The sequence below is a fragment of the Vicugna pacos genome, chromosome 1 (genome assembly GCF_048564905.1).
Source record: "Vicugna pacos chromosome 1, VicPac4, whole genome shotgun sequence".
Classification (NCBI taxonomy): Eukaryota; Metazoa; Chordata; class Mammalia; order Artiodactyla; family Camelidae; genus Vicugna; species Vicugna pacos.
The window spans coordinates 77,062,548-77,074,575 of record NC_132987.1 but is presented as its reverse complement, the minus strand read 5'-3'; the positions used below and the strand labels follow the sequence as shown (position 1 = coordinate 77,074,575).

The 12,028-nt window shown below is 39.2% G+C and overlaps 1 protein-coding gene across 1 annotated transcript in view; it reads left to right on the top strand.

The window, feature by feature from the left end:
• Positions 1–12,028, top strand: part of HHLA2 (HHLA2 member of B7 family) — a 128,742-nt gene that overhangs the window by 112,426 nt on the left and 4,288 nt on the right. Inside the window, 3 exon segments of the mRNA XM_072965684.1 lie at positions 5,983–6,297; positions 8,860–8,973; positions 11,206–11,264. Coding sequence (XP_072821785.1) covers positions 5,983–6,297; positions 8,860–8,973; positions 11,206–11,264 — 488 coding nt within the window.

Sequence of the window (12,028 nt, the reverse complement as noted above, 5' to 3'; positions counted from 1 at the left end):
GGAATTTCTGCATCATTATGGTAGTTCTGTTTTTAATTTTGGGGGCAACATCCATCATGTTTTCCATAGTGGCTGCACCAATTTACATTCTCACTAACAGGGCACAAGGGTTCCCCTTTCTCCACTTCCCCACCAACACTTGTTATTTGTTGTCTTTTTGATAACAGTATTTCTGACAGGTGTGAAGTGATATCTCATTGTGTTTTAAATTTGCACTTCCCTGATGATTAGTGATGTGGAGCATCTTTTCATGTGCCTGTTGGCCATCTGTATGTCTTCTTTGGAAGAATGTCTATGTAAGTCTTCTGCCCATTTTTAAATCAGGTTGTTTGGGGCTTTTTTTTTTTTATTTTGAATTGTGTAAGTTCTTTATATGTTTTGGATATTAAACCCTTATCAGGTATATTACTTGCAAATAGCTTCTCCCATTCAGTATGTCGCCTTTTAGTTTTATTGATGGATTCCCTCCCTGTGTAAAAGCTTTAAAATTTGATTAGGTCCCATTTGCTTATTTTTGCTTCTGTTGCCCTTGCCTGAGGAGACTGAGCCAAAAAAATATTAAGACTGATATCAAAGAGCATGCTATCTATGTGTTCCTCCATGAATTTTATGATTTCAGCTCTTAAATTTAAATCTTTAACCCATTTTGAGTTTATTTTTGTATATGGTATAAGAAGTTATTCTAGTTTTTTTTTAATATGTAGCTGTCCAGTTTTCCCAGCACCACTTATTGAAGAGACTACCCTTTCCCCATTGTATATTTTTGTCTCCTTTGTCAGAGATTAACTGACCGTATGTGTAGGCGTTTATTTCTGAGTGCTCTATCCTGTTCCATTGATCTATGTGTCTGATTCTGTGCTGGTACCATACTGTTTTGATTACTATAGCTTTATAATATAGTTTGAAGTCTGGGAGCATGGTAACTCCAGTTTTGTTCTCTCTCAAGATTGTTTTGGCTATTTGGGGTCTTTTGTGTTTCCACACAATTTTAGAATTATTTGTTCTTGTTCTGTGAAATATGCCATGGGTATTTTGATAGGGGTTGCATTAAATCTGTAGATTGCTTTGAGTAGTATGGACATTTTAACAATGTTAACTTTCCAGTCCATGAACACAGGGTATTTTCCCATTATTTGTATTATTTTCAATTTCTTTTATCAGTGTCTTATTTTTAGAGTACAGATCTTTCACTTACTTGGTTAGATTTATTCCTAGGTATTTTTAAAAATTTGATTATAAGTGAGATTGTTCTAATTTCTCTTTCTGATAGTTCATTATTAGTGTACAGAAACACAACTGATTTTTGTGCACTGATTTTGTATCCAGCAAATTTACTAAATTTTTAAATTAGTTCTAACAGTTTTTTTGGTGTATGTGGAAATTTTAGGGTTTTCTATATATGATATCATGTCATGTGCACATAGTGACAGCTTAACTTCTTCCCTTCCAATTTGGTTGCCTTTTGTTTTTCTCTCTTATCTGATTGCTGTAGCTAGGACTTCTAATACTATGCTAAATAGAAGTGGCAAGAGTGGGCATTCTTGTTCCTGATCTTGGAGGGAAAGCTTTTAAATTTTCACCCTTGGGTATGATTTTATCTATGGTTTTATCATATATGGCTTCTCTTATATGCATGTATGTTCTCTTTTTATTATATGAATGAATGTTGAGAGTTTTTATTATAAGTGAATGTTAATTTTTTTTCAAATGCTTTTTCTGCATCTTTTGGGATCATGTGATTTTTATCTTTCACTTTACTAGTGTGGTATATTATACTGATTGATTTATGGATATTAAACTATCCTTGCATCCCTGGGATAAATTGCACTTGATCATGACATATGATCCTTTTAATGTATTGGGTTTTTTGTGAATCTTTTTTTTTTATTGAAATATAGTTGCTTTACAATGTTGTGTTAATTTCTGGTGTACAGCACAGTGATTCATGTGTGTGTGTGTGTGTGTGTATATGTAAGTGGGATATTGAAGTCCCTTACAATTATTGTATTACTGTCAATTTCTCCCTTGTATGTCTGCAATATTTGCTTTATATATTTTGGTTTCTCCTATGTTAGGTGCATATATGTTTATAAATGTTAAATCTTCATAGATTGACCCCTTTATCATTATATAATTTCCTCTTTGTCTTTTGTTGTGGACTTTATTTTAATGTCTATTTTGTTTGATGTGAGTATTGCTACCCCAGCTTTCTTTTTGTTTCCATTTGTATAGAATCTTTTCCCATCCATTTATTCTCTGTGTGTATCTTTAGCTTTGAAATGAATCTCTTATAGGCAGCATAAATAGTTCTTACTTTTTTATCCATTCACCCACCCAGTATCTTTTGATTGAAGTGTTTAGTCCACTTACTTTTAAGTGATTATTGATAGGTATATACTTACTGTGGTTTTGTTACTTGTTTTCTGATTATTTTTGTAGTTCTCTGTTCTTCTTTAAGTCACTTCCCTTATGGTTTGATAACTTTCATTAGTGTTATGGTTGGATTCATTTCTCTTGGTTTTTATCTCTTGTAGGTTTGTGTTTGTGGTTACTATAAGATTTGTACATATTAAAAATATATATATATATTAAACTGATATATATATATTATATATATTAAACTGATAGTCATTTAAATCAAACACATTCTAAAAGTTCTACATGTTTACTCTCCCTGCAAAAGTTTTGTTTTTATGTCATATTTTACATCTCTATGTGTGTCCCTTAATTTTTGTACTTATAGTTGGTTTTACAACTTTTTTAACCTTTATACTAACTTTTTAAAGTACTTGATCCATTTCCTTTACTCTACATTTGCCTTTACCAGTGAGATTTTTTTTCCTTCATATATTTTCTTATTATGGCCTTCTTTTTTCACTTAAATAAGAACTTTTAACATTTCTTGTAAGGCCAGTTTACTGGTGATGAACTCTTGGTAAGTTTTGTTTGTTTGAGAAACTCCATTTCTTCAATTCTGAGTGATAACCTTGCTGGGAAGAGTATCCTAGGTTATATGTTTCTTCTTTTAACACTTTACATTATATCACTGCTTTCATACACTCCTTTCTAGCCTTCAACACTTTTGCCCAAAAATTAGCTTATGGTCTTATAGGGGTCCCCTTGTTTGTGACTCTTTGCTTTTCTCTTGCTGCCTTGGAAATTCTCTTTTTATCTTTAATTTTTGCCATTTTAATTATGATATGTTGGTGTGGATATCTTTGGGTTCATTTTGGGGGGAACCCTTTGAGCAACCTAGACCTGGATTTCTGTTTCCTTTTTCAGGTTAGGGAATTTTTCAGCCATTATTTCATCAAATATGTTTTCTTCCCCTTCCTCTCTCTCTTTGCCTTCTGGGACATCTATAATATAAATACTAGTATGCTTGCTGTTGTCCCAGAAGTCCCTTAAACTATCCTCATTTAATTTTTTTTCTTTTTGCTATTTTGATTAGGTGATTACTACTACTCTGGCTTCCAGGTCACTTGTACATTCTTCTGTATTACCTCATCTGTTGTTGATTCCCTCTAGAGTAATTTTCATTTCAGTTATTGTATTCTTCAGCTCTTATTGGTTCTTTTTTTACATTTTCCAATTCTTTGTTGAAGTTCTTACTGTGTTCTATTCTTTTCTTGAGTTCACTTTGCATTTTTATGATCATTGCTTTGAACTCTTTATCAGGTAAATTATTTATCTCCATTTCATTAGGGTTTTTCTTTCATTTGGAATATATTTCTCTGTCTTCTCATCTTGTTCAACACTCTGTGTTTGTGAAATTAGGCAAAACAATTACCTATCCCAGTCTTGAAGGCATGTCCTTGTGGGGGAGTGTCCCCATGCAGTCTCTGTGTGTCCATGGCTGAATATGAAGCAAGCATAGAGAGGGTCTTTTTCTGGGGCACACCAGGGCCATCAGCTTGGTAGGGGTTAGCTGGAGCTGGGGAGGTGGCCTAGAGTTGAAGCACAGCATAGGCCAGGGCCTTTCCTGGGACATACAAGGGCTGCTGCTTCGGTGGGAGTGGGGTTGGAGCCAGAGCCTCGTGCAGGCTGGAAGGCATGCTAGGGCAGTCCTGGCAGGCTGGCTAGAGCACCCACCAGGCACTCTTCAGTCTTCTTCCTCTGCACTGGGAGTAGAAGTGAGTAAGTTTGTATACCTGTCCTTGAACAGTGGAGTCTCAGGTGCCAATAGATTTCTGGTTCTCCTAGCTGTAAACCCCACTGGTTTTCAAACCAGTTAAGGGGGCTCATCTTCTCAGAGCCAGACCACAGGGTTGGGGTTCCCAGTGTGGGGCTCATACCCCTTGCTCCTTAGGGAGGATCTCTCAGTTTTTGGTCCTTGCCTTCTCTTCTGCACCACCCTTGTGGGTGTGAGTCCTGATGAGATCATTTCTCTCCCCCTCCTTCCCACCGCAGCATGATTTTTGCTTTGTATCTTTAGATGTATGTGAGCCGTTCTGCTGTTCTTCAGAGGGCACCCTCAGCAAGAGTTGCTCTATGCGTAGGTGTAGTTGTGTTGTGCCACGGGAGGAGGTGAGCTCAGGGTCTTTGTACTCGGCCAGCTTGATCCTGCCTCTACCCCTGGGTTTCACATTCTCAGAATATTTACCAAGAGGACACTAAAATTATGAGTATGTGACCACCTTTATATGATTTCAGTGTTAAAGGCATGGGTGAGCCATTGTTCACTTTTCTTCAGCTGGGCTACAATGAAAACTAGGGGAAGTGTTTCCGTTGTTAATTGTTAATATTAAATTGTAAATATTTTCTTTGGACCGTCATATCTTCTCATGTTTATTCAGAATTGAGTATCCTGAAGTTCTAAGTTCTATCCTGAGTCCTTAGACTCAGTGCTATTTTGTTTTGTCAAGGATCTATTATGTGCCAAGCTTTGTCATACTCAGACTTTGAACTTAAGACTGTGAACTCTTACTTCTGGATCCACAGCATCTAGTACAAACATGTAAAAATACAACTAAACCAGGAAGGTAGCAAACAAACGGAGTGATTAATTCTGTTCACTGTGGATCAGGTTGTTACAGAATATATGCTTAAGGAAGTTGCACAAGGGCAGAATTTTAAGAGTAGTAGGGAATTCCAGGAGACCACAGATATTCCAGGTGAAAAACATACTATGCACAAAAGCACAGAGGAGTAAATAAATACTGCCTGGATTTGTAGAAGTGTAAGTGGTTGAGGGTGAAACTGAAGTATCAGGAGATAAGCCTGGAGAGGGAGGCAAACACCAGATCAAAGGCCTTCATCTTGCTGAGGAGCTGGAGCAGGTCCTGGAGGGAGTGTGGAGCCAGAGGAGGCTATGAAGCCTCAGAGAGAACAGAGCTGGCATTCTAGATGGCTTGCTTTGGCATCACTCTCTCGCAGGTAGACCGCAAATTAGGTGAGTTTAGAACCAGGGAGGACAATTCATGGTAGTCCCTAGAGGTCAGCTGACAGAACTCCAGCACAGGAAGGACAGGAGGGAGCTCGCTCTGGAGGGGCAAGCTGAGAGTCCCCGCAGAGAGTCCCTGCTCTACAACCCAGTGGGGGATTGCCTGCACACAGCTGCAAATAGATTTCTTACATGCAGGGGAAGAGACTTTGTCCAGAAAGAGAGATTAAGAAGTGGCTGAGACCATGAAAGGAGCAGAGGCCACTAAGGAGTAGACAGCATGACAAGAAGGCAGTCATAGGGAACATCAGCATTCAAGGGGCCCACCGAAGACGTGGAGGTAAAAAGACTGAGTGACCATTGTCAGGTTGTAGGAGCTAAAAACCCGGGTGTGTCACCTCCATAGTTGGCCCAGGCTTAGGCCTTCTTGAAGCCTAGACTTAACTTTGGTGGGAGACTTCAAAATTGTAGTAAAGCTCTTAAGAAACCTCACAGCACAAATATCTAATTGCTTTCCAAAGGATATTTTCAAAGATATTTCTAAGTGAAAATGTGAAAATTTGTTTTCATTGATGTTTACTTTTCTCTCCTGTTGTTAGATGGCCTTCGTAAAACACACAGTGAGAACGTTTTACTCTCATGTGAACCTGCAAACAGTTCTTTCCTACCAAGTCAAGACTTCACAGTCACTTGGTCCAGAGTGGAAAGTGGGACTTCCTCCGTCCTGGCTTACTTTCTGAACTCGCAAAAAACAGTTACCGATGAACCCCGACTTTCACGGAACAAACTGCTAATAAAACAGCATGACTTCCCTTTGACTTTGAAGGATCTTAATCCTTCAGACAGTGGGGAGTACTTATGCAATATTTCTTCAAGCAGATATACTTTACTCACCGTCCAAACACTGCATGTAGGTAAGTTACAAGGAAGGCTGGATGGCAGGTTTCAGGCATAGCAGGAGAGATTGTGAACATCAAACAGGAAAATCAGGTTGGCATTTAAAGAATACTTGTGATTAGTATTTCTGAAAGTACTATCTCCAAGGCTACTTCTGGTCGAGATGGTAGACAACCTCCTTTCTTTAACTGTACAGAAGTCCTGCATTAAAGAAAAAGAAGAAACTACTCCCAGAAGGTTTCCTTTTTAGGGCTTTGGAGATTTAGAAATGAAGAGGGAACCTACACGTTTTGTGACAGTGCGGGCTGAGTGTCTTCCACTCCTGCTTACCACTGTGCCTGGTGTGCCTCTGGGGCTGGGGCTGCAGGAGCTGGGGATGTACAGGCCCAGTAGGAAGTTAGAACTGGGGCTCTGCTGGAAGCTGGGGAAGCATGTCTGTGACCTTGGTGGGAAGAGTCACCAAGGACATTTGAAACACTTAGTGCATGTCTGATTCAGCTCGTTTTTTACCTCTACTGATAGCTAACTGCCAAAATTCATAACTTAAAATATTTCTAGTCTAGTGTCCATAGAGTCATGGAGTGTGTGCTCATGAAGTTGACTTTCTAAGTGGGTTGATCACCTTTATCCTGAAGCTGTCAACTTGACATTGTGGGAGACCATGGCACCTCTCTTTCTATTCTTCATTAGAGATATGAGTAAGCGGAACATATGTTTTAGAAATATTTTTATCATTCTAGTTATGCAAATTAGGAGAAATAACAGATTTGGAGGGTTGGAGATGCTATGTAGTGAGATTTGGAGATAAGAATATGGAGTTGTCCTAAGGTCAAGGAGTCTTCAGATAGACAGAAGCTTCTAGACACTGATAGCACTCCCTTTGTAGAGCTGCTGCTTTTAGGGTGCTGAAAACAGATGCAGTTGAATCTCCTCTTTTTCTTCAAAATAGAAGTGTCAGTTTTATGTAAAAAGCTTTAATTCTATTTTTTTGAACGTTGGATTCATTTTGGAGTTTAGAAAAATAATCAGGAAGAAATGATCTGAAGACCACATATGGCCTGTCTTTCTCACTAGAGATCTAATTTTCAGTTTCTACAAAGTGAAGCATCAGGACCATTCCATCCCTGTCAAAGAAAAGCTTTTCAGAACCTCTCATCCTGAACACTGGCCAGTTGAGACTAGAGGAGGGATTGCCCACATTTCCCCCCAAGAAAGAGGAGTGACCCATCAGGGCAGGAGATAGGACAAATAGTCCTGGTACCCTAGACATCAGTCTTTCAAGGAAACTTGGTGTGCTGTTGTCAGTTGCAATTTTCTGCTTGCTGCCTTGCCCAGGGGATACTACAGTACTGGAAAAGGATGCCCAGATGGTGGGGCTCATGACTCCTAGAGTCTAGATCTTCTCTATAAAGGCTTCACTGGATTGAGTGAAATTAAAAAATTCTCGCCAAATTTTGATGCTGAATCAGCATATGATCTTGGATAAATCTCTTTACAAATGTGGGAACTGAGGGTCATGGATAAAGTAAGAAGCTAGTCATGGCAGAATTTTCTTCAGGAGGAAAAACACACATATGAAAACACTTTAGAAAGTCAATATTTCTACTTAATTGCTCCTTCTTTACAATGGGTATAGAATTTCAGAATGACAAAAATGTGGGGAGATTAATGTTTTATTGGCTGTAAAACATTAAGTAAAATTATATTCATGATAAGTGACATCTGTCATACAAAGCCATCCATTTTAAAGAAGAGCCATAAATAGTTTTCCCCTGAATTTGACCTCTGTGCTCTAATGCTTGCTCCTTACTCTTCGGTAGAGAGTGGATCACAAGATTAGCAGGCTCAGGCTTTGGTCACTCAAGGTCTCCAAGTTTCTGCCTTCTGGGCTCCCCACTTCCCTTAATACTAATTATAGCAATTCTAGTTCCAAAGAAGATGCTAGAAAAAGTCTGGACTCCTCCAGTTATTCCTGAGGAGCTCCAGGCACTGTTATCCAGGTGGTCACCTGTCAGCTTTTACTCAAGACCATGGCTCCTACTCAGGTCTCATCACCTCTGCACTTCCTACCTCTGTTCCTCTAGGATCCTGTCTTCTCCAAGCCAAGGGTGCACTGCACCCTCCCTTCACTCCCCCAAGGATAACACTAGGCTGAGGCTGGTTTGTAGTAATTAGTTCTTTGAAAAATGTGTTCATTCTCTTACCACAATATAAAATAGTAGAAACTTAAAATGCATAGAAAGATCATTGCCTCTCCTAACTCTCATCCCCACTATGCCCCAAACTGGCTAATATTACAGGTTTTGCAGGTTTCCCACAATAGAGACATTGAGACTGGGAGGTATTATTTACGCTCATGAAGAACACTCTGGTCCAGATAGGACTGTTGGCCATATCTTTAATAGGTATTTTCATTAGGAAAAGTCCTTTCACTAACATGAAATCTGCCTCCCACCCAGAATACAGAAATAGCTTCTTTTAAAAACAGTAAACATACTCTACCCACCCACCTATATGTTGTCTTTTATTTTCTGGTAGGTTTTCTTCCAGCTTATAGACTTGTTATTTGTTTTATTTAGACATAAGCCAAGGAACAGTTGTCAGGATAATTGTTCTGATTGTGGCAGTGGTTTTGCTGACTTCAGCAGTAATTCTAGCTGTGAAGTTAAGAAGATACATCTGTTTCTGCACAGGTAATATCTCATGGAGGACTGGGGCTTGTGCCTGGGTGTTCGGGTAGAGGTGTATCAAAGAGGACCCGCAGCTGCACACCTGCACTGCGGCGAGGCGTGTAAATAGATCTGAATTTTCTGGAGAGTCATTTGTAAAATTTCTCAGAAATTCTTTAAAAGGCTCCCACATTTCCACTTAACTGTTACTTCTAGGAAATTATCCTGAGTTAGATGGTCAGAGACACACCAAGCTGTACACAAGCACATCCACTGCATCATGCTGCCATTACTGCCAGTTTTTCTATTTTAATAAAAAACAAGGGATTGAGTAAACGAGTTGAAAATCACATGTTATTTAAGTTGTTTTATTTGTTTTTACTAAAGAGAGAAAATTTAGATCTGGCAGTAAAATAATACACAGGATGATCTGAATTATCTTGCATTGAAACATAGCTGGAAAGTAATCAGCCAAAACTTTAAAAAACGGTTGCCTTTGTACAGAGGCTGCCCCTTCTCCGCCACACACCTGCCTAGGTACTTTGATTATGTCTGGACTTCCTTAAGTCGCTGGGCTCTGTGTTCTCTTTCTTGGAGTTTTGTGTATAGTTGCTACTGCTCAAAGCAACATTGTTGTCCTTTATGGGCCATTTTATTTTAAACTTTGTTAAATTTTTTTAAAACTTTTTCTAAATTTTCTGCCACAAACATTTACTTATTTCCATATTTTCCAGATCAGGAAACTAGAATCCAACAAGTTAACTCAAATTCTAAGTAAGCATGTGAAACAGACTTAATCCCCACCTAGATGACTAGTGGCAGATGTAGGTCCTCAGAAGCTCTCCCTTATTTCATAATCTCTCCGAGAAAGCTCTGAGTGTCCCAGGAGGTTGAGATAGACCCAGTGTCCCTTCCTCTGATTGATATTTGCCTACTGCCCCTGCTAAAGGTAGGGTTATGTGATCATAACAGACATCATTATTGAAGGTAGGATTTTAAGGGTGATAGTGAGCGAGTGTTTTGCCAGCTGTGGCCCTGTGATTTTCATACTAATAGACAAGCTAGTCCCCTTACTTGTTGCTCCTGTCCCTTGGCTGGCCAGAGGCAGAAAAAGATGAGTGGTTGCAGATAGTCTAGTTTGCCCCTCATGTGCAAATCCCAGTATACTACTACTTGTGATTGGATTAGGTTCAAATTACAGGAGAGAGGGGCACTACCTCCTGCTCAAGAATGACAGTTTAGTTTCTTTACTGGAAGTGTGCATAAGTGAAGTCCCAGCACAGAACACCTGGCACAGTCAAAACTGGACAAAAGGAGCACAGAAGATTGTGTGTTTCCCCAGAGCTGGGAACAGCTGATTTGAGAAAACTAAACTTGAAAGGACAAGGAGAAGAGTTACGGAAAACCAGCTGCGTTGTAAGGAGGGCAGCCTTCACTCAAAGGACACAGCCAGCCTAAGGTGACCTTACAGGGAAGGAGCTAGGAGAATAAATACCTGCGTTTGCCCTTCCCTCCCTCTGATCTCTGCCCCAACTGGAAACCAGAGGGAAGAGAAATGGCCTGCAGATGGAACCCATCCAGGCCAGCTTCCCATGGCAGAGAGCAAGATGGATTCTGACTCTGGAGCAGTCAGGAAATATGAGCAAAAACAATATTAGCCACTTAAAAGAAATGTTTATATAGTTCTGTACTTAGATGGTCTGAAAATGTATTTCAAGCTGTTACACTAAAAGCCACAAAAGCTCCAGGCCTCTGGCTGTAGTTTCGTATGACCATGGCTTATCTGTTTTCTTTGTAAATTCCTTTTTCTATTACTGTCTTTTAAAATGCCCTTAGTCTAGGAAAGGTATAAATTATCCCAGGTTTTAGCAAGGCCCAGAAGGAAGGCCTTCCTTGAGAAATGACATTATGCCCCCTTTTCCTTATCCATCATCTCCTTGGCTATTTTCCATTGTTTACAGTTGGGTGGAATCAGTCCAACAATCCTAAAGAGCCAGGAATTCCTGGGGTGGTTGAATTGCCTTTTCCCCTGCTTTGGAGCACCTGAGTCAGCCATCAGAATTTATTACTGTTTGTTTCTGATGAGGTATTTCTACATTAAGTGCATTTTAATGCTGTTTATTGGAAAAAAGATACGCAAAGGGGAGTAACTAAGGTGATTCTAATAACATAATTATACTGAAGTGGGGGTAAGGCAGAACTGGGGTGTTGGCAAAGAGATTTTTTTTTTTTAAATTCTCTATTTTCCTGTTGAAGGATGTTCTATGTCTACTGATCAGGGAGCTGGCACTGCTAGGACTGCAGAAGAAAACATGGTAAGGCATTTCCTTTATCAGACCACTTTTAGTATAAGAAATCTACTGCACAAAAGTAATTGAAATTTTGACTGATTCACACATTATCATGTAGGAATTTTATAGAGAAAAAAAAAGGAAGCAGGGATTGCAGGATAATAGAACAGGGAAAAAATACAATTAGGCTTTTCCCAATGTCCGTAATTAAACAGGCTCTACTTGTGTAAGTCAGTGGTTGCTCCTCTCATCTCCTACTGGTATTTGTACAGAAGATCTCAATGGCACTATACACCAGTACACCTGTGCTTCTGATGGAAACGTGGGATTGGACAGGAGTGGAAACAAATACGGACAGATAAGTAGAGAAAAGCAGACTATAGTTTCTGCCCAGACCCATATTCTGACCTTCCACACTTTTCCAGCCACTTCTAGGTCCCTTGAGAACTTACAAATTATTACTTAATTGTATACTTCCTTTTGGCTGCATACCTTTTATTATTTATGAGTTCCATTAATCAGAATATATATAACAGCAAAGAATGGGGTAAACTTGTTTTTCTACTTGTTAAAATCTCAGGAACATCTAGCGGGGAAATTAAAATTGACTGATGGGACCCAGACTCCATAACTACTTATTTTATGCCTGTCTTATGGATCTCTGATTACAGATGCAAATAATAGCTTCAAGCTCCCCACTCCCAAAAACCAAAAGAAAACACTTCTAGAATTAAATACTTAAAAATGGTTATTGTGACATGAACAACAGCCATTTAGAATCCGTTTTT